Genomic DNA, 27,296 nt, shown 5'->3' with positions numbered 1-27,296 from the left:
ATAATACTACTATGTGTTATATAATAAAAGTAGCTTAACCTACCCCTAGACTGGGTGCAGAGGACTAGCAGCTTCATTGGCCCTGGAGGAATGGGGAGACCAAGCAACACTCATAAGGTTAACTTTACTCAAGTTCTTCTCATTATTTTTAACAGACCTGTTTGTCATTTACACTCTGGCTCCATTACAATGCTCCAATTATATAAAAATGTCCCAAGTGGAAACAGGAATTGGGCCTTTCTTGCCCAGAATTAGCTAGGCATTACAACCCCAATTAGAAAGAATGCATTGAACAGTTAACCTTTTGCTTAAATTGTATAGGAATGGATAAATCCACTAGAGGAATGTAGCTTATTTCTCCTGATTACAAAACAGCTACCAGCTGAAGAAATCTCTTCTCTTCTCACTCTGTGCATGATCCTCAGCAGGAGCTGACTTTAAAAGCACTAAAGATGCCAGTGATAATTTAGACATAGTCATATGATAACCCTTACTCCAATTCAGGCAAATGCTGAGCTCTCCTGTAATAATAAGTGTGAATTCAAATCCAGACCTAAGAATCTTCTCCCAGTTCATTCTTCTGATGAGTCTTACCTAAAACATTTAACTAAACTTTCCTTGTACACATTATCCTTAACTAGGAAATTCATCTAAGAGAAATCTTTTGCCTTCTCTAATCAATGTGAAGGCTTTCATGCAGGTGAGAAAAATGTTACACAAAAGATCTGGCAAGATAATCCTTCCTCTCCCATTTGAAAGTGTTCTTGTGCCATTACGCAACGCATTTGAATTCCATAATCCATTTAAGAGGAGGTCGCTCCCTTCCCTTCTCAGAGAGCTTCCAGCTAGCACACACAGATTGCTGAGTGCCAGGGAAAGGGTACAGAATGAAATAATCCATTTAGGCCACTTGGACATTACAGCAGCAGCTCATTTAGATGACTCTAAATTAAAGAAGACATTGATACTAGAGTTTGCAAAGTAAACGCGATTTAAATGAGACTTGCTCAACAGAGGTTTGTCACCCTTCAGCTGCTGTGGCTTTTGTAGATTTTGGAGGAATGAGTGTTAATTGTGTAGGGTCAGGCTGCACAGTCTTGGAGCAGCACGGGAACACTCTTCGTGGAACGATTCCAATATCACCTGCGAGGCCACCCCATTAGCACTCCTTGCTCAGTGTCATCCGCATGTACTGGCTCCTGTTCTGCTTTCCAGGATTATTCTAGTCTGTAATAGGAATGTTGCCCTTTTCTTTCTAGGCAAAAAAGAAGAAATCTGGATTATTGATGACTTCATAATTGATGGAAATAACCTAAAGAATCCCATGATCCTTTTGGATACGTTTGACTTTGGTCCCAAAGAGGATAATTGGTTTTTCTATCCTGGTGGAAACATTGGGCTTTACTGCCCGTATTCGTCTAAGGGAGCACCGTAAGCATCTCTCAGCAATAGATAGAAAAAAGTGACTATGAAAAAAACTGAGTCTAAAATACCTTTTACTTTTTTTTACAGGGAGGAAGATTCTGCTATGGTATTTGTTTCAAATGAAGTTGGAGAACATTCCATTACAACACGGGACCTGAGTGTAAATGAGAACACCATAATCCAGTTTGAGGTGCTTGCCCTCACAAAGTTACCTTTCCTTTTGCTTACAGAGTTTTGTTCCCTTGGGTTCTGTTCTTGGGTGTATTTGCCCGGCTGTTACAACTGTCAGGCAGAGAAGTCTGCCAAATTTCCCCTGAAATTGTTTGATATTACTTTCCTTCTTGTGGGTGAGGGTTTTATCACATAGATAGGGGAAACTTCTGTCTCAAAGTCTATTTTCTTTCTAAATTACCACTTTTTCCATGCACTCATACTTGCACTGATAGCCTTAGAGCCCATGTCCTACAGGTTGGAGGGTCCCTGCTGGCAGATAAGATGATGAGCACCAAAATATAACGAAGGTCTAGACTCCACATTACAACTTGCTCTGAAGAGGTGTTGCAACACTTCCATGAGCTGACCCAGAAACATACGTATCAACTACGACATCAGAAATTAATTTTTCCTACATGCTGGTTTAACTGCAGTGGTGGTAATGCTTATCTCAGAGAGCTTTCCTTTTGCTGCTGCCTATCCTTTCATAGAGGCTCTAGTGGAAGCTGTTCTTTGCCTGTTTCAGCCTGAATTCACTCTATCTTAGGCAGTTATTTGAAGCTCATCAATAAAGAGTATATATTTTTTGCTTCTCAGTGGAAGCTGGCATCCCCAAAGGCAACACATAGTCTAAACTAAACTGTGATTCTGGTTTATCCTAAATCTAAATCATGCATTGGAGAAGCCCCCCTCCCCAAATATTCATCAAGGAAGCCTAGGGTAACTGCAGATGGGAAAAACCATTTCAGCCTACTATGTATCAGTTTAGAGAGGTAATTACATTGGCATTAAGATATTGTAGAAGAATCTTTCATGTAAATTGCCATGCTGCAATTGCCAGTCTGCTTTTAATCACAACTGTAGCATGCTGTAGTGTTAAACAGCAAAAGATACTAGTTTATAAACAATTACTGAAATGATATTTAGGATTTTCCAAGAAAATTAGGTTTAGCTGTGTACTCATGCACACTTCAGTTTGTCATGCAGCTAATTCATAAATTATTGAATGCAAACCATTTTCTGTTTTAAAATATAGATTACAGCCTGTAAAACAAAAATGTTTGAGGTTACTTTAAGATATTCATAAGTCTTCAGAGCCTTAACCTCATAAAACCTACATGCATACTTCCATACTTCCATGTGGTAAGAACATTGTTTGAAGGAAGTTAAATTACTTCAGCTCACGTTTTTGAGAGCATTAGTATAAATGAAGATGTTATGCATAATGCAGTAGAGTTTCTCTCTGTGTCTCTAGAGTAAAAAGCTATACTGGGTCAAGCATCTCTCTAAGCTTCCAGATGAGTAGACAATCCTCCTAGTCAAATGTAGGTTGATGACTCTTCTGTGCGGTGAAGAGTGATGAAGGAAGTTTGATGTAGGATACATTTGCAGCATTCGTGCACAGTTCTGTATACTACTGGATTTGGGAAAATTTAGATTTTCATTACAGAACAATATGTTAGAAAGACACTTACTTTTCACTAAAAAGAGAAGTAAGATACAAAATTTCATAGCTTTAGTATATACTTTGCATTCCCTGTGCAAGTTTTTATTTATTGTATGATCGTATTTTATATGCCAAACTCATCCTGTAACAGAACTAATTCTTCTTCTTTTATATAAGCAGTTTGAAACTAAAGAATATCTTAAAATCATTGAAAGGAAAGCAAACTAGGGGCACAAAAATGATTTCTTAAGAGGTACCAAGTTCTGTACAAAACTTTCATTTTTTCAGAGTACTAGCTTCAGGATACTAAATCTTTTTCAGGATCAATTGGAACCAGTAGGATCATGTAGGATTCCTACATTTCCTACTGTTCTTTATATTAAGAACTTGTAAGAACACCTTGAGAAGTTTGACACTACCAAGCTATGTTTTTGGTGTGACCTAGAATCTAAATCAAATCCAGCCATGCTACTCTTTTCAAATCTATCTCCTAAGGCTTTGCTGCAATACATGAGCAAAAAAGGGTAGTGAGTATGAAAGCTGAAGAGCATATTGAAGTGATACAGTGTATACCGTGAAGGGTAATTCCTGTGTCATTAAGCTTTTTTTGGAAGTGTTACAAAAAAGAGGACCATAGTGCAGCTGAACAATTTAACAAAAGGTTTATGTTTGCACATTTGGTTTTAATATTTCTGGATTTTAAAATGTACATTCTTCTGGTGCTATAATTAGTTCAATCACTGCCAGAGGACTACCAAAGCTGATGCAATTACTTCAGCCATATTAGCAGCTCTCCTCCCTTGGGATTTTGTCTAATAAAGTTCATGCTTTTCTCTGAGTGGAAGTGTTTGTGGATTTCATGTTCCATTTATTTTATTACCAGCCAGATTGCAATATGGACATGGACGCATACCATGGGCAGGTAGGGCAATACAGAAGAGGTCTCTCCCTTTTGCACGTCCTGAGTTCATCATTCCAGCTGTTGAATGAGTTCCCAAATCATCATTTTCCTAGGCCAAATAAACTCTGCACCAGATGAGGGAGGCTGACTGAGATTAATAGTGATTAGATGTCACAATCTGTCTGTATGTCATCTCCATTTTATCTCTTGGACCTCAGATCAATATTGGATGCACCACCGATAGCTCCTCCACCGACCCAATAAAACTGGAGTTCTCACGAGATCTGGGGGCAACCTGGCACCAACTTCTCCCATTGTGCTACAGTAGCAGCAGCCACCTCAGCTCCTTATGCTCCACTGAACATCACCCAAGTAGCACTTACTACGCAGGCACTACCCAAGGCTGGAGGAGGGAGGTCATTCACTTTGGAAAACTGCATCTGTGTGGGTAAGTGTCCTGCTCCTATTTATGCTTCGTTGCTTGCTTGCTTGTTTGTTTTCTGGTTCCCATCCAAAATGTTCTGCCAGCGCAAGAGCAGCCTGTAGGAACTGCCATGCTGGGACAAACCAGATGGCCCATTTTCTGTATTTCTTGTCCTGAGCAGCAGCTCATGTTCAGGTGATTCCCCAAAACATGTCTTACTTAATCATATACTGCTGTATTCCTAATGAAAGTGGGGTTTGATCCCAATTACTTATCAGTCTATGCTTTGAAACACAGTTTTTAAGTGACAATCTTGCTTCTCTAGGATAAACACAGGTAATTCACTATTTATCTGTATCTTATGCTGACATTTTTGTGAAAGTGGATTGCATAGTAAAATAATGGAAAAGTGACTCTGTTAAGTTCTTTGAATGCCCTCTATGCAATAAGTGTATTAGTCATTTGACTTTATCAAGGGTATTCTTGCATGAAATTTGAGATTCATTAGAAGATGCAGTAAAATGTGAGGGAGTCTTAACTTGCTTCTACTTTAGTGTAAGAAAATGGACTTATCTAAACTCTCAAGGTCTCTTGTAGCTGCACAGTTCTGTGATTTTGTGAAATTAACTGCTGCAGTCTATTAATCAAAACACTTAAAGTTTGTGGTACAAACCAGGTGGGATAATAGCAGATATAGCATAGAAAAATAGTACATGCTAGCAGGCATAATAATACTTAACTTTTCAAAGTAATAAGGAGTACCATTTACTTTTTCATGGAAAATCCTATCTTTCAGTATCAACTCAATTTATGTAAAAGATCACATCATTAAGGATTGCACTGTGGCATGTATGAATGAAAATGGGGTTTGCAACCAGAGGCTCTGTTTATGAGTCTAGTGTGTGTAGTGGCCCCTCCACTAAACAAGTAACCGAATTTGTGGTTCTGAAAGTATGAAAAGACCTAAATGAGAGAAGAAAATCAAGTTTGGAAAGCCTGGATGTTTAATAGTTTAAGAAATTTTTTAAATTTTAAACTCAAATATTCTGTTTTATGACAGTTAACATTTCAAGCATGGAAGAGTTAACCATATCTTGCAAAAACTCATCTGTCCTTCAGCTTTACCCCAAAAGAATTATTTGACCCTTTACCTTTTCCTCAAATACCCATACATCCTTCCAAATGACAATTTTTGCTCATTTCAACCTTCCAAGTATTTTGATTGAATTGGGTATAGCAGTTAATTTCTAGAATCAAACTAATTACCGTGCCAGTTCTAACTAAAAGAACACTGTGTGTGTGTGTGTGTGTGTGTGTGTGTGTGTGTGTATCTATATACACATATATATAGATAGAAAAGCATATGCCTATACATATTTTGCACAAATTCAAAAATACAAAACTAAGACTTAAATTACACACACTTTACACCTTTTTCAGGTTGGCAAGGTTCAGATGGTACCAAGGGTTTTATCCTGCTGGATCCCAGCCAGTGACCTGGGCCATTGACAACGTGTACATCGGTCCCCAGTGCGAGGAGATGTGCAATGGCCATGGCAGTTGTATCAATGGGACAAAGTGCATCTGTGACCCTGGATATTCTGGGCCAACCTGCAAAATAAGCACAAAGAATTCTGACTTTCTTAAGGATGATTTTGAAGGTATCTCTTTTCACTCTGATTTCTGTCTATCAGTGTGGAACGTAGAGCTAAAGGGATCAAAGAGTGAATCTTCCTCACCTTCTTCATGTTTCTGAATTTAATTTATGCTATGGGAGTATTCATATGAATCAAGCTGGGTAGACATAATTCTCCAGCGTGGTTTGTGGCTGTGAATTGTCAGTTTGGAATATCTGACTCTTTGCCAAATTGTTAATGCTAAAGTACAAAATCTTCACTGAAAATCTACATGTAGAAAATAATTTTAATAGAAAATGATAGCATACAGAGTTTCCAATTAAAGGTATGTCAGTTTAATTCTCATAAAATGATGTATTGTTACTGAAGTGAATGCTGCTTGGGTTTTTGACTTTAGCACAGACAGAATGCACACAAGTGAGACAAATGAAAAAGGGCTCCAGGTTGTGGAGTGTCCCACTGCAAAGGACATCTAAGTAGTCTTAGTATCGCCAATATGTCTGCAGAACGGACCTTGTGTCAACGGTGAGGGCCTCTGTAGAGCATGTGCTGCAGGTGGGGACCCCAAGCAAGTGGTGCCAGGAGGGAGCTCAAAGCCCCTCGTTGTGCCCAGGCGAACCCCAGTGCATGCCTACCTGCACCTTGAAAAGCACATTGAGATTTCCTCTGCCAACAAGCGTGGCAAGAAGAACATGTAAAGCAGTACCCATGAGTCAAAATCCTCCCTTTGCAGTGCTACTGTTCATTTGAATTTTGTCCATGCTTTGCATACATACTAGCACATGGCACCCAAAGTTTCTCTGTAGAGAAGGATGCTTCATTCACTTCATTCAGCATATAATGTTTAATTTAACTCTCTTCCTCTAAAAATAATACTCATGCAATAGGAATGCTTCAGAATGAATCATAAATATGTATTTACTGTGTATTCAGGTCAGCTAGAGTCAGACAGATTCCTGCTTGTGAGTGGGGGAAAGCCATCAAGGAAGTGTGGTATCCTTTCTGGAGGAAACAACCTTTTCTTTAACGAAGAAGGCTTACGTATGCTGATGACTCGAGATCTAGACTTGTCACAAGCAAGGTAATACAATTTTAAAATGTTTTTAGGATTTCACTGAAGGAATAATATACTGAAGAATCATAATATATACATGATATTTCAGTTGCAAAGGCAAGCTGATGTATCCTGCAGTGCTTAGTCTAGCAAGTATTCCATTTTAACCACTGTAACCATTTTAAATTAATTTTAACTTGAACTTTAATTGAATTAATCATTCTGGAATAGGAGCTGCAGGCTCTAACACTATATATTGAGTAGTTTATGCAAGTATTTTATTTCTTAAATGCAGAACATGAAAACTGGTTGTTTGTCACACGCTCCATTTGTCCTACAGTTTGTTGTACTATGAGTCATTGCTGAAGCAGGAGTATCTGCTGCCAGTGTAACTGTTACATTCATCATCTCATCATTCCTTAATTTCTGAAGCTTAATTTCTTCTTATTGTGCACATTTGTTTCCAATAATTCACTGAGAAATCCCCATCAAGTTGTCACCAGCCATGCTGAGCATAGCTATTGAAAAATATTTTTAGTGTACTTCGAGATTGCGCAGTATTATTATGGCCTGCAGAGGACATATTTGATGAGGGAGAAATGCTATACAAGCCACATAAAGAAGTTATGCCAGGGCAAATTAAGCCACATCCTAATTGTGTGCAAACTAACAAACAGCCAATGTTTTCTGATTTACTCAGTAGCTTAGCTTATATTCTTGCATTATTATTTCTGAGAGATTGTATTTGCTCTAAGACTTTCCTGCTGATCTCTTGCAAACACACTACTCCTCTCTAGCGTTCTGTGGGAAACACTTTCATAGACACTTCATCTCCTTTTGACTCGTCTTCTTTAGCATTACAGCTTTAATAATGATTTCATTGCAGAGCCTCATAGCCAATACAGATGCTTAATTTCTAACTATTACATTTTTAGATAAGCAATTAGCTAACCTTCAGTAAAGGGTAATATTAGAGGTCCCTGTACTGAATTTGTGAGATTACTCAAAGCAAACTTTTCAGAACTTGGTCAGCATGAACATCAATACTTCTATAGTAATTTGATTTCCTAGGCTGTTTTGAAATTTAAAGATCATTTATTAAAAAATATGAGATTTGTAAGTAGCTCCATTAGACTAAATGACATATTTTCCTTCTCACTCATGTTCAAAGAACTGTCATTGATCTCTTCTCCATGACAGTCTGTAGCTGGATTTGCACATATTGACCTTGGAGTGTTACATGACATTAAACAACTCCGGTGCAAATAAAAGAAAAACATATGTATATGCTATGAAAAATGTTCACCAAATAACTGTATATTCTCTTCTAAACAGCCAGGTAGACTCTAAACTCATTGCTGGTGGCTGTTCTCTTAACATCCCAAAGCAATTGCACTGGGATTTTCTAAATTTCCAGGCTGATTCTGTAGGCCACCTACAAAGAGCCACCACAGGTTTGGCTTTGGCACAGACATGGGAAGTTCCACAAAGAACCTGGAGTAGTATCAGTTTATGCCAGAAGTGAAGAGAACCAGAGTTTCTAACAGCTCTTTTAAAGAGGACTAGGCTCGGTGATCACATTAAAAGCCTCCCTTCTTCTCAGCAGACCCCCTGCAATACTTTGATCTGCAAACATCGGGAATTTAAATTAAGTGGACTCTCTAATCCAGTATCCTGTCTCCTCAAGTGTATATTTTGAAGAATTTAACATAAGGGCCAGTGTATTATGGAGGTGCCGGGAGTTGAAACTACACAGTGTGAGATATCAGTGGGGACAGTATATTTTAAGTATCACAGTTGATCAAACCCTTTTCAATTCTGAGTTACTAAAAGAATATCCTCATCTTCTGGTGCTACTGCAGCTACACAAAAACTTTGATTTTCTATGTCATAATAGGTAGAACCTTTCCAAAAATATCTGTGGAGTTGGAAAAGAGAAGCTTAAAATTACTTTTTAATCTGTACAACTTTTTAGGTTACCTATGTCTGACTGGACTATTACTTTATTAATAAAAAATTCAGATAAAAGAATAGCAATCTGTAGAGAGCAGATCAGCAGAGACAAGGTCACCTGGGTTTATTTCCTTTAAATTGCATGGTGAATGTCAAAGTGAATCTGCAGAGGAACAAAGACTTGCCAGCAGTAAATCCAATCCATTACAGTTGATATGTTGATCCACGAGGGTCCCCAGTGTTTCTTTATAGCACAAGCAATACATTATGTCTGGGACACAGAGCTGGATATAATCTATAGTGAAAGAAGTTATATATAGCACAAACAGAAACCACGAGTCGCAGCGAGCTCTGGAATTAATTGACTTGCTGGTACGGTGTCGTACGGGAGCTGGGTCTCCTCAGCAGCACTTGCAGCCTCCACTCCCAGCAGATCTGCCTGCAGATCAAAACAGAGTAAGGCCTCTGACACGAAACTCGAGACGCAGCGCTGCATTTAACCGGGAGCCAGGCAGCACTAATGCAAGAATAATTAGAACAGATACAACACGTTAAGGCTGTGCAAAAGCTGTGCAAACATGAATTAATATTTGTAATAGCCCTCTGAGTCAGGTAGGTAAATACCATTACAAGAGCACTTCCCTCCAGTCCGTGTACAGCAGAGTGCTGCTTATAAGCAGCAGCTAACAGGAAGAATTTCCCAGTTTAATCCAGGCCTGTTGTCCGTCTTTGGAGCAGCTAGTTAAAAAGAGGATGAAACCGCTCGTGTCCCTTGGTGTTCTCGTATTGGCTTCAGGGAAGCCAGCGCGTTTGACCATTCAGGCAAACGGACAAAATCATCCCTGACAGTGAAATGTATTTTGTTCACCTGTCCAGATTTTATCTAAATCCTGCCAGTGGATGCTTATTTTAAATAGAAGCATTTCAGTAAATTCATAGCAAATCCTGATCTACCTAAGGCATTGTTGCCTTTCTGCCACCAAAATCTGTGTTCGCAGGCTACAGGATAAGAATTTCACGCAGGATTATGTTTCTGATATTTGCAGCAGCATCTGCTACACAGACAAAAGCTCAAAAAGTGAATGACGGGCTTTGTTCAGCTCCTTTTACCTGGCGGACTTCCACACAGGCAGAACGAGCTGTAGCCAGCCCACCTGGCTGTTTACTTACGTTCTGGAGGCTTTGGAAAGGAAATCACAAGATCTCCGAAAGCTAAGCCTTATACCAAGGAATCACTGGGCTACTCAATAGACAGAAATAAGAATATTCAAATTAGGAAGTCTTGAGCTGGCAAATCTTCATATAGCTACCGAGTCTGTAATCCAAATATTATATTGGCATAATGTCCCCCAGGGTAAACGAATGAAACAAAACTGACTTGGACGAAGTTTAAGCCTCCTTGGTTGATTATCTAGTATGTTCCAGAAAAAAAATTTTTTACCATAATTGCTCCCACTGTCAGATTTGTGCAGTTCTTCATGAGACTGGGATGCGGAAAGGGGGTCCCAGACCCTAGAAGCCAACCGGTGCTTTTACAGTACTCACTCAACGGTGGCCTCACCTGGAGCCTTCTTCAGGAGTTCCTCTTCAGCAACTCGAGCAACGTGGGCCGATACATTGCCCTAGAAATTCCCCTGAAGGCTCGTTCCGGCTCCACTCGACTTCGCTGGTGGCAGCCATCTGAGAACGGGCATTTCTACAGTCCATGGGTAATCGATCAGGTAAGTAATCTGCTAGAGGTTTTTTTAATATAATTTTAGAATATCTTCAGTCTTAATGTTTCCCATGATGTCGATGTATGTCATTTCACTGGGCCAACCAAAATGCTTTTTATTTCTATAAGTATTCCAGAAATTACTTTTTATGAATTGGTATAAATCCGAAGAAACTCCATTAAAGTCATTGCATTCGAAGTAGTGTTGTTGGATGATCCAAGGTCAATTTTCTTCAATATTTGTGGATGTTTTCTATAATAATTGGTACAAGTCTTTGGAAATACCCAGATACTGAGCTCCCAGCCATGTTTAATAACAGGGTTACAAAATATTCCTTTCCATCGCTTTAAACCCCTTCCCATCATTTAAAATTGAAAAAATCCTTATTCTTTCATTCCTGTATCTTCATTGAATGTAGCTAGTTAAATTATTTCAGAACAATCAAAAACTGAATTCAGAATAACAAATAAAAATTATTTCTACCCTGCTTCCAGCTGAATAGTAAAATGCTGGTTAATTGAAGTCAATGCATAACACAAATCATCATGCCGATGCTCTCTGATAGTAGTGCATTAGAGTACAACTGAACAGTCAGTGGGAAAAATAACAATATAATCATTTTGCTCCTATCAACATTTTTTCTTTTGAGTAGTTTTACTTCACCCAAGTTCAGCTCCCTGAACTTTAGATTTTTACTGCTGAGCCAGTCACTTGAGGATCCCTTTATAGGAAAAACTATTCCTTTTCCTCATAACATGAACTCTTTACAAAGCAAATTTGTTCATTTGGGGCAAGCAGAGTATATACATGTAGGTCAATACAGCTTTTCCTCCCTAGGATTCTAGAACGTATGTGAAGACTCTGAACCTTTTTTTTTTTTTTTTTTTTTTTAATAACAGTTCCTTTCTTAACGTTTCAGATTCTTATTGGAGGAAACATCTCTGGTAATACAGTATTAGAAGATGATTTCACTACACTGGATAGTAGAAAGTGGCTGCTCCATCCTGGTGGGACAAAGATGCCCGTCTGTGGGTCTACCGGGGATGCTTTAGTATTCATCGAGAAAGCTAGCACCCGCTACGTTGTCACCACTGACATCGTTGTCAATGAAGACTCTTTCTTGCAAATAGATTTTGCAGCATCCTGCTCTGTCACAGAGTCCTGTTATGGTAATGACTTCTTAGTGTATCATGCCCTTCCTGTTCTTCTCTTGGACAGGAAAGTTCTCCTGTTTTCTGATTCCATTATCCGTCATAACAAAAAAGCTGAGAAACAAAGGAAATCTGCATGTTTCTAACAGGAATTGCAATTTCAGCATTTATTGTTGGTATCTGAAGCCTAGGACAAACTAAGGTGTTCAATAAGTTCTTCCCTCCAGGCATTTAAGTTGCTATCCAACACATTTAGAAGACTAACAGCTGTCTTACTCAAATCGGTTTAGCATAACATAACATTAACCTAATCCTTCTTCTTGAGATGGTAATGTAATTCTGACAATAAGTGGTTGGGTGTTTGCAACACATATTTCTTGTTTGGTGAGTTTGCATTTTTCATGATGTCTCAGTTCAGGTCTCACTTGTACATGTATAACGAAGTCATTTATATCAGCATACATTGACACAAGTCAGGATCGAATACAAAAATTTGTATCATCCATATGAAAAAATAACTATATTCATATATACACATATAAATGTGTGTGTGTACATATATCTATGCACACACGCACGCATATATATATATATATACACACACAAATACATATATAAGAAAAAAAGCATGGATTATGCCAACAATCATACAGAAAAAAATAAGAAAATCATGTAACTAAAGATTCCATCATTATGTGAATTTTAAAATACTCAGAAATGGGTATTCCTAGCTTTTGAATGCTTGTTTGTACATCTTACATTCTTTTAGCCTACGGTTTTGGGGTACAGATTTTTAGGAGCAGCGGAATGTAATATGGCGGAGCAGGCAGCATGTGCACGTTCATGGAGTTGAGGACTATTCCTCTGGATTCCACAGAAAAATAGAAAAATAGTTTTACACTAAGTCTCTAAAGTAACTTACCTGGAAGTAAATGAGATATTTTACTCATGTGCTTAAGAACTTTGTTTTTCTTTTAGTCTTAAAACCACTACAACATCCCTATGGTCATCTCTGTTAAGTTTAAGAGTGTTTGGACAGCTTAGTTATATACCAGCAAAGAAACTGTTCCTTCTATTTGGTTTCTTCGTCTACTACATTTAACATTATCTTAACTCTGTATGAAATTAGACAGAGCATTAACTAATGATGCTTCCAGTTACGGTGAGGAAAGCGTTTCATTTTGGAGATCAAGATTTATCATTAAATACCCACTTACCCTTGTTTGCATCCACTTGTGCTGTATTTATGTAACACGGTGTTCTGGGCTGACAAGTCGAGTAGGACTGGCTGACCGATTGATGGTCATCCTCTGTGCATGAGGACAGAAGAAACAGGCCTGTAGTAATCAAAAAAGCTAGTAGTTTTACCACTACTGCCACTGCAACCATGCTCCATCTTTTACACCACCAGAACGCTTGGCAGCTGGGACATTTATGTAAAGTTACAGCTCTGCGCCTTTATTATTTGCTTTTTAATGGCTACATAAAAGTTTAAGCTGAAGTATTTAGTGAGCTTGACTACCCTTTATTTTCGTAATAAAAATTTATAAGCCATGAACAGCAAAACAGTGGAACTGATGAGAAATGAATACATTAGTATAATATATCTAGATTATGTTTGAGTGAAAGCAAGCTCACTGACAAACACAGTTTAAAACTGTTTATGCTGGATACTAAACTGAGCTGGTCTCGATTGATGTGGAAGAGTGACTTCTGGATCTTGTTACAAATCCAGAAATTTGAATTTGAGAGTTACTCTGACTTACACAAAGGTCACATCGAGCCAGAACTCATCCTTCAGCCTGAGAAATGCAGAATTTGCTGGTCATGATGCTGTCACATCACTTTCTTGCATGCTGCAGCTACAAAAATTGGCCTGACTTCATCACAGCAACCTGACATTGCTTGTCTTCGGTGGAGCTCCTCTGAGTTAGGTGGCTGGTACATAGGTGTACTGCAGCTTTCTCCTTAGTTACACCTGCTCAGCAACATTTCATGTCTTGTAACCTTGCCACTGGCGGGGGGGGGGATCTTCACGTTTTAGACACAATGGTTTGAAAAGTTTCAAGTGGTTATTTTGTCAAAATAGCGTAGACTTGTTACTAAAGGTCTACAGGCTTACCAGGTTACTGAGGACCTAAGGATGTAAGCCTCTAAATTAGCTAACGTGTTGTCTTTCCACCCTTAGCTATTGAACTGGAATATTCAGTGGATCTTGGACTGACCTGGCACCCGATTTTGAGAGACTGTCTTCCCACTAACGTAGAGTGCAGCAGGAACCATCTCCAGAGGATTCTGGTGTCAGACACTTTCAACAAATGGACCAGGATTACTTTGCCTCTACCACCCTATACTAGGTATCTCCCACTGGATTTCTGCAGAATTAATCTAAATGCGTAACTATGTACTGAGGTTTGATATCATAGTGTTAAAATAGATGAACATTGCCATTTTTGTTCTTTTTGTTCAGTCCATATATACAGTGACCATACGGATAAATGAACCCCCTATCCTCCTGCTTTGCCTAAAGATTGCAGAACTACTATGTGCATTTCCTTTTTTTGTTTGCTTGTTATCTAGAGATAGGAAATTCCTTTATACTTACTGTATTTTAAACCACCACAATTGGAAAAAGCAGCTAGAGAACAATTACGATGTACATCCTTCCTCTCTAGGGTATCCTACAATTATCTCTTTTGTGTGACCGTGACAGAGGTGCAGTTTGAGATGGGAATAAAATTTGCTTCTTCTCTGGAAGGAATAAACACGCTGATTTCCTTAGGTTTCCTAATCATGCGCCCCCATTACAATCCTGTGCTCTGCAGCTCTGTTGGCCACTGTGTGTGAGATGGGCCCTTGCTTTAACTCTTCCTCATCCTCCAAGGCATCTTTTGTCTCAGGAGGTGCTAAATTTCAGTAACTTGAACATGCTGGAATGCACAGTGGATATTCTGGTGAGCCTCTACATGGGTAAAAGAGGTCAAGAGATGTCTTGTGGTTCACTTACAAGGCAAGGAGGACCTTCTCTGTTGTCTCCTGGGAGGGACAGGGGCAGGAAGAACTTTTTAAAGAATCAAATGTTATTGTCATCATCACAAAATTCAGTTTGTTTTGGTGGTTATTGGCTAATTCTATTGTCTGAATCCTCACCTGCATCCTGTTCTTGCTGTTGTTGGCTATGGACTAGTGTTTTAAAAGTAACTTTTTTAGGCTTCTTGTTTTTCTGTACATTCTTTGTATCCTCTGTGTCTGTCTCGACTTTCACACTCTCGTCATTGTTTTTGTACAAGCCCCATTTTCACCTCCTCTTCCTCTTGTACATTCTTTTGTTTTGGGGGAAGGAAGGAAGAATTGCAGTGGTTGTTGGGAAGTAGTGTGTTGCGCAGCGAAAGGAGCTGTTCGGCACTGACAGTGCTAGTGGTAGCACTGTCAGGGAAACATTTCACTATGATGCCCTGAAAACTGCCTGAAATTTTGTCCAAAATGATCCATGTAGTGATAGCTGGTAATTCAAAATTGCAGTCTATGTCCTTCTTGATGTACCTGTTTCGCAGTGGTACCAAACGTGCCTGGTCCCTGTGTAGTCTGTTACCTTTGCTGATGTAAAACCTTCAGTAACACCATGCACTTGCTTGCCTGCAAAGATGCAATAGTGCCATGCACGAGCAGCTTCTCAGGTGGGGGTTTCTGACCACATTTACTATGTCCATGCTAGGCCAGTCTTTGTCTTTAAGGGCAAGTGGTACAACAGATCTTGTATCCAAATGAGCAAATGCTCTTCCTCCCCAGAACCGGGTGGCCTCATGCAAGCTCCCTCCTAGAAAGAGCCGCTGCTTTGCACTGACCTTAGCGCCTGCTGAAGCGTTGTCCAGGACAGTGCTGGTGCCTCAGGCCAGAGCAGTGCTGGGAGGCACACAAACAGCTAACCCAACAGAGTCAGCAGTCATGCACCAGACCCTGTGATCCCCTCCCTGTTTACTGCACTGGCACAGGAGAGGATCTGAGATCCCTGCTGTCCCAGCCACACCACCGGTGGTGCCCGCGCTCGGCAGAGTGTGCATGGTAACTCTTAAGGCTATGTCTACCTTAGCGTTCAGTGTGAATCAGAAACCCGCTTTGGCAGCAAATCTCCCAGGTGTCCCAGCTTACGCTTACGTCCGCATCAGGAGGTGGTCTTGGAGAACACAGATTCCTTTGGGGTGAAACAAAACTGGAAGAGACCCTCCTACCACAAATGGGTGTTCAGCCCGCAAGGCTGCTCTGCAGCTAGTCCAAACCTGGATGTCAGGCCCTCAGCACCGCCTGCTTCACTCCACAGCATTGCTCCTCTTGCCTAGCCCCACTCAGCGTATGCTGAATTCGCTGCAGGCACAAGAGTAGTGACAGTACAGCTATATCCTGTCTCTTTGATAAGATTGTTGCAAAAGCAGTAAACTAATGCACATGAAAGTTCGGAAGCATTGACCTTTGCTTTTTAAAAAAATGTACCAAGCACTGATGCAGTTGCCGTAAGTTTGGGAACTAGTAGTGGAAAATTCCGTGTTCTATTACTAATTGTCTTTGGCGTCTAGACTGTTTCCCTATCTTCACTGCAGTGCTTTATGTCAGGTAATAGTACTTTTTTAGGACTTGTCAGCATTGATCTCTTCTTCTCTGGTTACCCTTTTGTACTGCTTCACCATATATTGTCTGCAAAATCCATTACCCCAACAGTCCGTGTATAATGTCTGTAAATTTGTCTTCAGGAAGGGCTTTCTAGGCTGAAAAGGTTAAATCAAGACTGGGTTGGTGTTCCGAGCCAATTAAATTCGGACCTGAAAGGAACCTACAGCCTGAGATTAATTCAGTTTTATAAATAACTGTGCTTTAAAGACTGAATTTTTTGACACCTTCTGTTTCTAAGGTAGAAGTCTGATGCCCCAATTGAGGCAAAAATTGCTCTACCATCCTATCCAATAACTACAATTCTCAGCCCATGTCATCACATATCTCAAAGGAGTTAAGATAAGGATTGCATGAGAGAGGTTATTACAATATTAGCTCATAAGCAAGGGAGAAGATAAGCTTTAGAATAAGGAATAGTGCTGCTAATAGGCACTTTAATCTACATACATTTTATGCTGTTTTACTATTTCAAACCGTGTAATAGCAGGTGTATGTTTCTGCCTGCTCGTACCTGTGTATTTTAGGGACCTGTATGCTACCTAGTCAATAATTTTGCCTGGCGCCCAGCACCCATACTTGCACAGCTGTACCCCAGAGTGCTGTATAAGCTGTGGCATGTAGGAGGTAATGAACAGTTATGTTTTATGTTAGTCTCAGAGCTGGCTTGGAAATGCAGAGCCAAACACAAAACTTCTCCCAGAAGCATCAGCTCCATAAATTATCAGTAGAGTGCCAAACCTTAAGTCACCAGTGTGCAATATAGGTGCTGCTTCACAGAATAAGATTGACCTTATCATAAAAGTTCTGGTTTTATGCTGAATAAATTTGGGGGATTTTGCTGTTAATTTGTTTCGGAGCTTAAAATAATCATGATTTCTTCCTGAGTTTCAAAACAAACCAACTATGCAAAGTTCGATGCTGCCATCTAGTGCTGTATGACAAAACATGGACCAGCTTGAATTTTACATGGTGTTTTTGAACAGTTATAGAAGCTCAGCTATTCAAATGTAGATGTATACTGCTGAGTGAGCTGCATACCTATTTGGAGTCCGCTGCCTGTTTTGGCTAGATTTCCATCATCCGGTTTGGGAGCTAAGACGCTTAATTCACACAGACAGCTGCATCAGAGCAAGGTGTTTGAATAAGGAGTTAAATTTCACCTTTAATCAAAAAAAAAAAAAAAAAAGAAAAGAAAGAAAACAGCCTACTGCAAGGAATTAGGATCACATCATAGACCCTTCCTTAACGCTTCCAGCCAGGCTCTGAGTGGCGGGGAGGGAGGAAGCTGCAAAGCCGGAGTCACACATTGCCGGGTCCCACCAGCACCGTATGAGGTGCTCTCGCCAGCTAGGAACAGCAGTGGCTCGCCTGGGAAGCAGCCCACTGCGCAGAGCGACACTGCCTAGCAGTGGTGAGGAGACTTCATAGAGAAGGAGTCCAGCCAAGCCAGTTTTGGGGTGGAAGCAATAAAGCTCAGACTTGAGGTGAAATACGGAGAATTCGGGGCTGCCTCTGGTGCGGGCTTTTGCTTCAGCTCACCATAGGGAGGATGGGGCCGTTGTAAAGCCGGGATCCAGTTCCTAGCTAACCTTTGGGTTCGGATTGTGCCGGGACCCAGCCAGGAAGCAGTTACAGCTCTAGTCAGAGATTCCTGGCTTCTTTGGCCACACAGCTTTCTTCTTCCCACCTTCTTCTTCACCACACCAAACACGACCGACTTGCCTTGCTCTCGAGGGGATCCCTTTCCCACATCCCGTGCTCTCACCATACCACTGAGCACCCACACTCTGTCCTGCGATGTGTCTGCATGATCCGCTTCCTGCTTTCCATCCATCCCGTTGCCCTTCAAGGCTGAGAGAAGCGCACTATAAAGGTCCGGTTGTCTACAGACAGATCCTGCCTTAAACCTCCCTCTGCTGTGCTAGAGACGGCAACTGGACCACAGACAACCAGAGTGCCATGGGGACCACTCTTCGCTATTTGTTGACCAGTATCACTTTAGAATGTCATTTTTCATGCTCTTTTTCATTCTGTGCTTCTGTCATCTGCCATGTTATCCTAAGACTCGTGGAGAGGACCTTTCTTTCCTTTAGAAATGTCAGGAATCAGATGGCTCCTCCATCTATTCACATGCTGGTCAAACCACATAAACCTGTTTGGCTTTGCTACAGCTGGACAGGTCGAGCATGTCCCCGTGGCAGCACCGAGGGCCGCAGCGGCAGACAGGACAGGCCCTGGATCCCTGCAGAGCTGGGGGGACTCCGTGCAGGGCCAGCTGCAGGATCATCTGCCCATACCTGCTGCTCGCAAAATGCGGACCATGGCATCCAGGAACACTCTTCCTGGCTTTTGTGGGGGGCTTTGTGGTTGTCACAAATCAGTCTTGGGTTGTGCTGTTGTCAAATAAATCTTCCAGGAGCACTCTAGCCTCAAGACTGAAATTTTCTTTCAGTCAAAAGTAAAGATTAGCTTAGCTAGAAATATTACCTTTCTATTTTCCTTTCTTTCCCAAAGGTCTCAAGCAACTCGTTTCCGCTGGCACCAGCCTGCTCCTTTCGATAAGCAGCAAACATGGGCAATTGATAACGTCTACATCGGGGACGGCTGTATAGACATGTGCAGCGGCCATGGCAAGTGCACGCAAGGCAACTGTGTGTAAGTGCAGTTTTTGCCCTGTCCTACGCAGCACTGTAACGTTTCCCTCCTCCTCAGCTGTGAGTGTTTCTAAGGAAACTGCAGGAAAGGGAGGTAATTTTTAAAAGGAGGGTGGCTTTCACTTTTAAAACTGCAGGGCATCGGGGCCACTTGGGAACGGAAAAGTCAAGAGGAAGGGCAAGCGAGCGGGCTGTTTGCCATGGGCTCTGCTTTTCCCTGCCAGTTCGCTGCCCCTTTGCCTGCCACATGGGCTGCCGCAAGCCCGTTCCCCAGGGCAATGCACGAGCTGTGCCGCTGCCTCCTTTGCAGTGCAGCTCCCTTCCCGGCACCAGCAAGGAGGGCGTCTTCGAGGCTGCATGTGCCACTAGGGCCGTGCAGCCCTGGAGCCCCTCCAGGAGGAGCTGACCGTGGTCCTGGAGTGGGTTTTGCTCCATGCCAGCCTCACATCCTGGCACGGGGTGCAGAGCAGCTGGGCTGCTGGTGGGACGGGTCTGCCAAGAGGAAGAACGGACGCCAGCTCTGCCCCAGGACTGGTGCTCGTTCCATCGGTGGCCTGATGCTTCTGCTCCGTGGTGGCATTTGCCTGTGAATACAGACTGGCTCCATCTTCAAGCTTTCCGTGCCACAGCAAACATGGAGTCCTGCAGAGCTAAATAAACAACTGTTAGGACTTTGTAAATTTTTATCTCTGGCAACAGGAAAGTATCTTCCAGATGGATGTATTGTTTTTTTCCAGCCACCAATGGCAAGAGAAATGGGAGAATAGTTATATAATTGTACTGCAACTATGTTTGAAATATAGTCCGTGGAAGAACAAGCTATTACTATAGTGTCCTCTGTCCTTAAATCACTGAAGCACCCAGGGATAATCTCCCTGATGGAATTTGCATAGCAGCAGAACACATTTCCATGCTTCTAGCCAATCTTTGAGACATTATAAGGTTTTTCAGGAGAAAAAGAATGGGGATTGTAAAAAGGAACAACAGAAAAATATCCATCTACTTAAATTTGACAGAAAATGTAGCACTAGTAGGACTTTCTTTGGCTTGGCATGTTCTCTTAGGTTTACCTATCAAAGTACAATGTATTTAACTGATAGCACTCTGTGCTAGATGTGTACTCTGTATTATCAGCTTGAATGAAAAGCACATACATAATACTAGCCTTCCTGATGTTATTTTTGTTCAACATCTTGAAAAAGTGGCAGAAGTTTGAAACCTCCCTAAGCCAAGCGCGTGCTAGTGCACACACTTGTCGAACGGAGACAGCCTTTAGGCTTGCACCCTACTATGGACTAACACGGCACTGATGAAACTGCTGCGTAGAGCCATTTCCAGCTGAATTCACTTTATATTTTTTTTCCTCCAAAGGTGCGATGAGCACTGGGGTGGGATTTACTGCGACGAGCCAGAGACACCCCTTCCAACCCAGCTGAAAGATAACTTCAACCGGTCGCCATCTAACCAGAACTGGCTGACGGTGAACGGCGGGAAGCTGAGCACGGTCTGCGGAGCAGTGGCCTCCGGGATGGCTCTTCACTTCAGTGGGGTTAGTGTGCAGCACTGAGGCTGGCTTGTGCCTTTCCATGGTGTAAACGGGAAGGAGTAAAAAAAAAGTGGAATAAACAGGAGTGTAATACAAAAATATACAATCTGATATCTGTTGCCTGGCTGGAGGTCAAAGTCTAACAGGTCCTACAGATTAGTGACCGCCAGAAACACTCGGGAAAGTAGAGAGCCATGTTCCTGCTTACGTTGCTTCCTGGAAAATGAGCAATAGTGTGCAGAGCTCAGCCTGAGTACGTAGACGTTCAGTCCCACGCACTAATCATTAGGCTCTTCGTAGTACTTACAAATTCCACGGAGCATCGGAGTTTGGTGCAGCTTCTTATCTGATCACAGAGATATATTAATAACTATATATTTCCATGTGCATAACTTGTACTTGCTCATAGAAAATAAGTCCATGTGTAACTTCGTCCTTCAGATACTCCATGACTGGGCTTTTTTCAGAGTAACCTTGGAGTAAAATTTCATGTTTTCATGTTTTATTTCATTTTTGCTCTATAGGTACGTAACTCAGACAGTTCTTGCCTTACAGTTTGCTTGTGGGTAACCTAGGTATTATACAAAAGGACAAAATAGTGTTTTAGAAATATGTGAACTTCATGGTCTTAGCTTTCTTTCCTGTATATTTATAATCAGGTTCAAACAGAAATATGTTTTCTAAAATAAACTAACAGAAGTATTAGCTCTCTCCATCCTTCCAACAGCACTTAGTAAGCATCTCTAACTAGTAGACTAAGTAGAGTGTGCAAAGTATATATGGGATTATGGGCATGTACAGATAATAGACGTGCTCTGCTATTTGATGGTTTGCATATTTCAGACTTCTAGTGTGTAATTAATAAGTGATTTGTTAACTCTATGTCAAAAACCTCATGTTTTAGACTGGAGGTGAGGATTTTTGCTGCTCTTGTACTCATCACAAAGATGTAGCTAATAATGAATATATCAAGTTGTAAGTACAAGTGTGTGTGTGAATACTCAGCAGGTATGTTTAAGATGAAATGTTACTGAAACTGTGTTCTCTGTGCAAGTCATTTATTGCTCTGTTGTGGCTTTATCTCTGTTGTAATTTGTAGAATTCTCCAATTATTTTTGAAAGTTGTACAAAATGAATTTATATTAATAGTGACTGTGTAATCTTTTACTTTTCATGTTCTCATCGTCATACTTTTTCATTACTTTTAAGGGCTGCAGCCGTCTGTTAGTTACAGTGGATTTGAACCTCACTACTGCAGAATTCATCCAGTTTTATTTCATGTATGGATGTCTGATAACGCCCAATAACCGGAACCAAGGTGTCCTGCTGGAGTACTCTGTGAATGGTGGAATCACCTGGAACCTCTTAATGGAAATTTTCTATGATCAGTTCAGCAAGCCTGGGTTTGTAGATGTGTTTTTCTGCAAAAAAAAACCCCTGTGCTAAGGTGAAGTGGTCTTGAATGTCCAAGAAGGACCTGTCTGATTTATTGATGTTGTGGTTTGGATGTAAAAATCTTTAAGAGTTTGACCTGTCCAGTCATACAAGCATTTATGAATACCTTCAGTGCATGTGCTTGAGCACCTGATGATCATATTTAGGCCTGAAATACAAGGGTAATAAGGAGTCCATGGCAGTTAGATTTGTAAATGATTGCATATTACTGGGAAAATAAGTGAATAGCTACTCTAAAAAGATGTCCATCCTATTCTTTAAGGCTTAAGATTCTCCTCATTTGCAGTCTAGTTTCTTACTGACAAGAGCAGATGGTTCCTGCTTGAACTAGTTAGGAAATGGCTGGTGTAGAGAGGAGAAGCTGAATTTCTGCATATGCCCATCAAGAGGTCTGCACTGCACTCATGCCCTGCTTTCAGACTTTGGTGAGACCCAAATCATGCTCGGGCTCTATCCCCACTGATAACTTCACAGAATTATAGAAAACCGGGCTGAGAGGGAACCCACTGTCTGGTGCTTTATTCAAATACACCAAGAAATCACTGACACTTTAATTAGACAAAATATTTACAGGTACTCTCATCTACTGTTGTAAAGGAAATAAGAAAATTGTACTGGAGCATTGCCATCTGATGAATGGCTCCAGGATGAAAATAGCAGTCTTAATTTTACTTCAAAATTTCACTTACTAATAAAAAAACATTGCAGCCTACAGTTCTCTGCCTCAATCTAAAACCACTAGAAGCTGCCGGTGATATCCAGGTATCCAAGATACCAGTCTGGACCATTGGATTTGGTCTCTTAAAGCATTGTTGGGCCCATGAGGTCACTCAACCCGTTGCCTGGCCTGGCCGCTGACCCTCCCCACCTCTCTCTGAGGCCTTGTGCTGGGGTGACGCTGGGGCTCATGAGGAAGGTTTTTGTTTTGGTGATCTCCCATAGGGGAAGGTAGGCTAGAAGTCCCTCTCCCTGCTTTCCCGACTTCGGTTTGCTCCAGGAGACAACAGAAGTGGACTGGTGAAAACACCTGGCACAGAGTGCTTAGAAGCGTATTCCTGCTATGGCTTTCACATGTCTTATTCCCGCGTTGTGCTGCAGCTTTGTGAACATCCTCCTTCCCTACGACGCCAAGACGGTGGGGACCCGCTTCCGCTGGTGGCAGCCCAAGCACGACGGTCTGGACCAGAACGACTGGGCTATCGACAACGTGCTGATCTCGGGCTCGGCCGATCAGAGGACTGTGATGCTCGACACCTTCAGCAGCGCCCCGCTACCGCAGCACGAGCGCTCGCCCGCCGATGCAGGGCCCACCGGGAGGATCGCCTTTGACATGTTTATGGAAGACAAAACTACAGGTAAAAGTTTTGTGTGGATTGGAGTTAAACAGCAAGAAGTCAGTGCAGCGATTTCTAAATCTTTCCAGGCCTCTGAGTCTTTGTCTCGGTAGGAAAGATGCCATAGACATGCACAACATGAAAGGGCTCTTTCTTAGTTTACAAAATACAAAAAGAAAACATATAATGTAACTTTTTTTTTTTAATGAGTGAATTTACTCAGAAGATAAATTTCTCTTCAAGGAAAGAGAAAAGAATGAAAAAATGCTCTGCCAAGCAGATTTCTTAATCTGATTAATTGTTTTATATTTCCTAACTTTTTTAAACATTCTTTAAGGGAGTTAAGTTATATCTTATAGCTAGATTTTGTAAAAGAGGAAGTATGTCTGCATGTTTAGCAGGCTTATGAAATAACGTTGCTGAGGTATTATTTGGACAGTCACATGGGCAATACCCATTAGAAAGTTCTCCTATAATGTCCAGTGCAACAAAACCTTATGTTCTGAATAAGTCTCAGATTCTTACTTCTTATGCATTAAAAGTAATTCTATAATCTTTATGTAAGAGAGTAGTAAGAGGTACTTTGAGCACTAAATATAATAAATATATATGGGAAAGACGGAATGCTGACATTCTCTGGAGCAATAATAAATAATAGTTACGTAGACTGAGAAACTGAGTCATGAATCTTTAGTAGCTCCCTGACTGAGTTCCTTATCTCATGTTGTCACTGTATGTTAGTGATATTCATATTTATTTTCAAGTGAATGAACACTGGTTATTCCACGATGATTGCTCAATTGAGAGATTTTGTGATTCTCCTGATGGTGTCATGATCTGTGGGAGCCACGATGGCAGAGAGGTTTATGCAGTCACTCATGACCTGACTCCTACAGATGGCTGGATTATGCAGTTCAAGGTAAAATCTGCTACATAATTATTGTAAGCCCCATTTTGTTTCAAGTACTCAGGCAGATTTTTTGGGAGGTAGGATGATGCATAAGCCAACATGCAAGCCACTCCCAGCAGGGAAAAGTGTTATTATTAGTCCATCCTCTATTGTCTCATCTACCACAGGTTGGTCAGCCTTGGTACTGCAGACCGTTGTGCACAGGCACTGTGCTCGTCTTCAGCACAACAGCTGTGTGGCCAACATGTAATAAGGAGGTTTACTACACATATATGGTGCCTATTTTGTCACAGCTGTTTGGTAAAGGGAAAGCCACTCAAATGTAGCACATGACTCACTTTTCCCCATGCTTGGAGGGACCAGATTTCATTAGAGATCCCTGTGTGGTGCATGAGCTCAGGGGCAGGCTGCTCCATGACCATTTCTCCCACCAGCAGGCTGTAATGGATGCTGGTGTCCTTGCATACTGCTTTTGCCAAGCTTTGCTCTTAACTCAGCATGCATTCACACCAAACCTGCAACAAAAACACCTTTCATATGCCCATTTACCTAAGCTGAAGAAATAACTAACCTACATACTAACCTACATACAGAAGGTGCTAGAGCCCTTTGCACATCTCTCCCATAAAGAAGGTCCACTGGTCATAACTGAGCCAAGCAGCCTTCATTATTCGTTCTCCCCCGGGATATTCAGACCTTGGGTTGTGATGGGAGGGAAGAATAACTTCATCAGTGCAGGTCTACTAGGGTATGGTGAAGCTAATTTACCTAAGCTGAAGAAATAACTAACCTACATACTAACCTACATACAGAAGGTGCTAGAGCCCTTTGCACATCTCTCCCATAAAGAAGGTCCACTGGTCATAACTGAGCCAAGCAGCCTTCATTATTCGTTCTCCCCCGGGATATTCAGACCTTGGGTTGTGATGGGAGGGAAGAATAACTTCATCAGTGCAGGTCTACTAGGGTATGGTGCACAGGTGACAAAACTTGAAAAATCCCAAAATATAAGGTAACTAGATAAAATGAAACTTTGAATTCAGTGCCTGTGCTGGATCCTGGAATACTGATGAGACCTGCAGCTGCCCAGTACCATGCAAGCACCGTTACTGACATAATTCCGAACAAAAATCTGAAGTCAGTTTTCAGCTTGCAACATTTTTTAAGCTCTAATCACCACCACAGTCAATTTCAATTTACTTACGCTCTCTTCTCTATTAGATTTCTGTTGGATGTAAAACGTCAGAAAAACTTGCACAAAATCAGGTCCATGTGCAGTATTCCACTGATTTTGGTGTTAGCTGGAGTTATTTAGTACCTCAGTGTTTACCAGCTGATCCAAAATGTTCTGGGAGTGTTTCACAGCCATCTGTCTTCTTCCCCACAAAAGGATGGAAAAGAGTAACTTACTCGCTGCCTGAAAACCTTGTGGGCAAGTAAGTATGAATTAGCTACTCATTTTGTCTTGGGTTCAGTTCAACACATCCTGAAAAGCAGAACAAGATATACGTTTGCCTGCTCGTTTTCTTTCAAGGCAAGTGCAGACCAGCAGCATTAATGTTCGTTACGTAGGTTGCACGGTCGTTTTGCATTGAATGATCGTGAATCTTGGGCCCAACAAATGGCAAAGTTATCGTGGCCTCTCTTCAGTCTGCTTCTGTACGGCACGTTTTAATGTGTTCAGACAGATGTATTCAGTTATAGAGTAGATTTACGACCTCACTGAGTGAAAAATTACCCTTACTGTCTGCAGTGGTCTGCCCATATGCAAAGCATTTGTCTTTTTCTGCAAGTGAAGATGTCTTAATTATATTCTTTGAGTATTCTGCTCGGAAAGTGTAACCAAAAATGAAATTCACCTTCCCAAAGCCAAAATAGCTTTATTCCAGCTTCAGCAGTGGCTGGAATACATCCAGGTATTGTAGGTAGTACGTGCATGTAGAAGAAGAAATAGATATATCATAAAAGAAATTTCCACAGAGGCTGCCAGATACTATTTGTAGAAGCCTGGATAACAGCACATTCATAAGTATATCATGTTTCATCTACCTTTTCTCATTTGAGCAAAGTTGTTTTATATATATCTGTTTTTCTTCCCTCCTTTATATACAGCCCTGTGAGGTTTCGGTTCTACCAGAAATACTCAGATATGCAGTGGGCCATCGATAATTTCTATCTGGGCCCTGGTTGTTTAGAAAACTGTAGAGGTCATGGAGACTGCCTGAAAGAGCAATGCATCTGTGATCCTGGGTATTCGGGTCCAAACTGCTACCTGACCCAAACACTGAAGGTAATTTTACTGCATTTTTTAATGAGTGAACTTTGCCATATGTTTTGCTGGGAAAGAGAGAAACAGAGAAAAACTGATCATGCTGGAAATTTAGCTCTGATTCGTGACAGTCTGAGGATATACAAACAGCTTTTCAGACCTGAACTGCCCAGCCCTCTTACCAATTTTTCAACAAACCTGTCACAGCAGCTTCAGGACATTTGCCAATGGACACACTTGTTCTTAGATATTGCATTAATAAAGCTCCCTGTTCATCCTTAGGTTATCATTAGAAAAAGATCACCCTTGCACATAAGATCATATTTGATAAATATCTGTAGCAAGTTTATCTTTATCATGAAGGACTTTATTAGAGTAGGGAACACAAGAAAAGGCTTGAACTTCAGTTGACATAAAACTAATTCACCTAGCTGTTACTAGTGTTATCATACAACAAGAGAGTGAAATGTAGTTAAATGCTGCTAATTTAAAATATCTAGAAAATTTAAAATATGTAGAAAAGAATACGTAAGGAACTCCAAA

General features: G+C 41.0%; 1 protein-coding gene across 1 annotated transcript in view; it reads left to right on the top strand.

Moving 5' to 3' along the window:
- RELN (reelin) overlaps positions 1-27,296 on the top strand; it is a gene marked incomplete at its 5' end in the record, with an annotated part of 298,882 nt that overhangs the window by 247,324 nt on the left and 24,262 nt on the right. Inside the window, 15 exons of the mRNA XM_062580854.1 lie at positions 1,260-1,431; positions 1,513-1,615; positions 4,205-4,434; positions 5,851-6,071; positions 6,981-7,128; positions 10,517-10,775; positions 11,689-11,938; positions 14,109-14,277; positions 19,100-19,240; positions 20,611-20,788; positions 21,995-22,188; positions 23,339-23,595; positions 24,339-24,493; positions 25,706-25,920; positions 26,597-26,774. Coding sequence (XP_062436838.1) covers positions 1,260-1,431; positions 1,513-1,615; positions 4,205-4,434; positions 5,851-6,071; positions 6,981-7,128; positions 10,517-10,775; positions 11,689-11,938; positions 14,109-14,277; positions 19,100-19,240; positions 20,611-20,788; positions 21,995-22,188; positions 23,339-23,595; positions 24,339-24,493; positions 25,706-25,920; positions 26,597-26,774 — 2,870 coding nt within the window. The remainder of the gene's footprint in view (positions 1-1,259; positions 1,432-1,512; positions 1,616-4,204; positions 4,435-5,850; positions 6,072-6,980; positions 7,129-10,516; positions 10,776-11,688; positions 11,939-14,108; positions 14,278-19,099; positions 19,241-20,610; positions 20,789-21,994; positions 22,189-23,338; positions 23,596-24,338; positions 24,494-25,705; positions 25,921-26,596; positions 26,775-27,296) is intronic.

This window comes from Rhea pennata, chromosome 1, assembly GCF_028389875.1.
Source record: "Rhea pennata isolate bPtePen1 chromosome 1, bPtePen1.pri, whole genome shotgun sequence".
Classification (NCBI taxonomy): domain Eukaryota; kingdom Metazoa; phylum Chordata; class Aves; order Rheiformes; family Rheidae; genus Rhea; species Rhea pennata.
The sequence above is the reverse complement of the archived record's forward strand: the minus strand, read 5'-3'. Positions and strand labels throughout refer to the sequence as shown.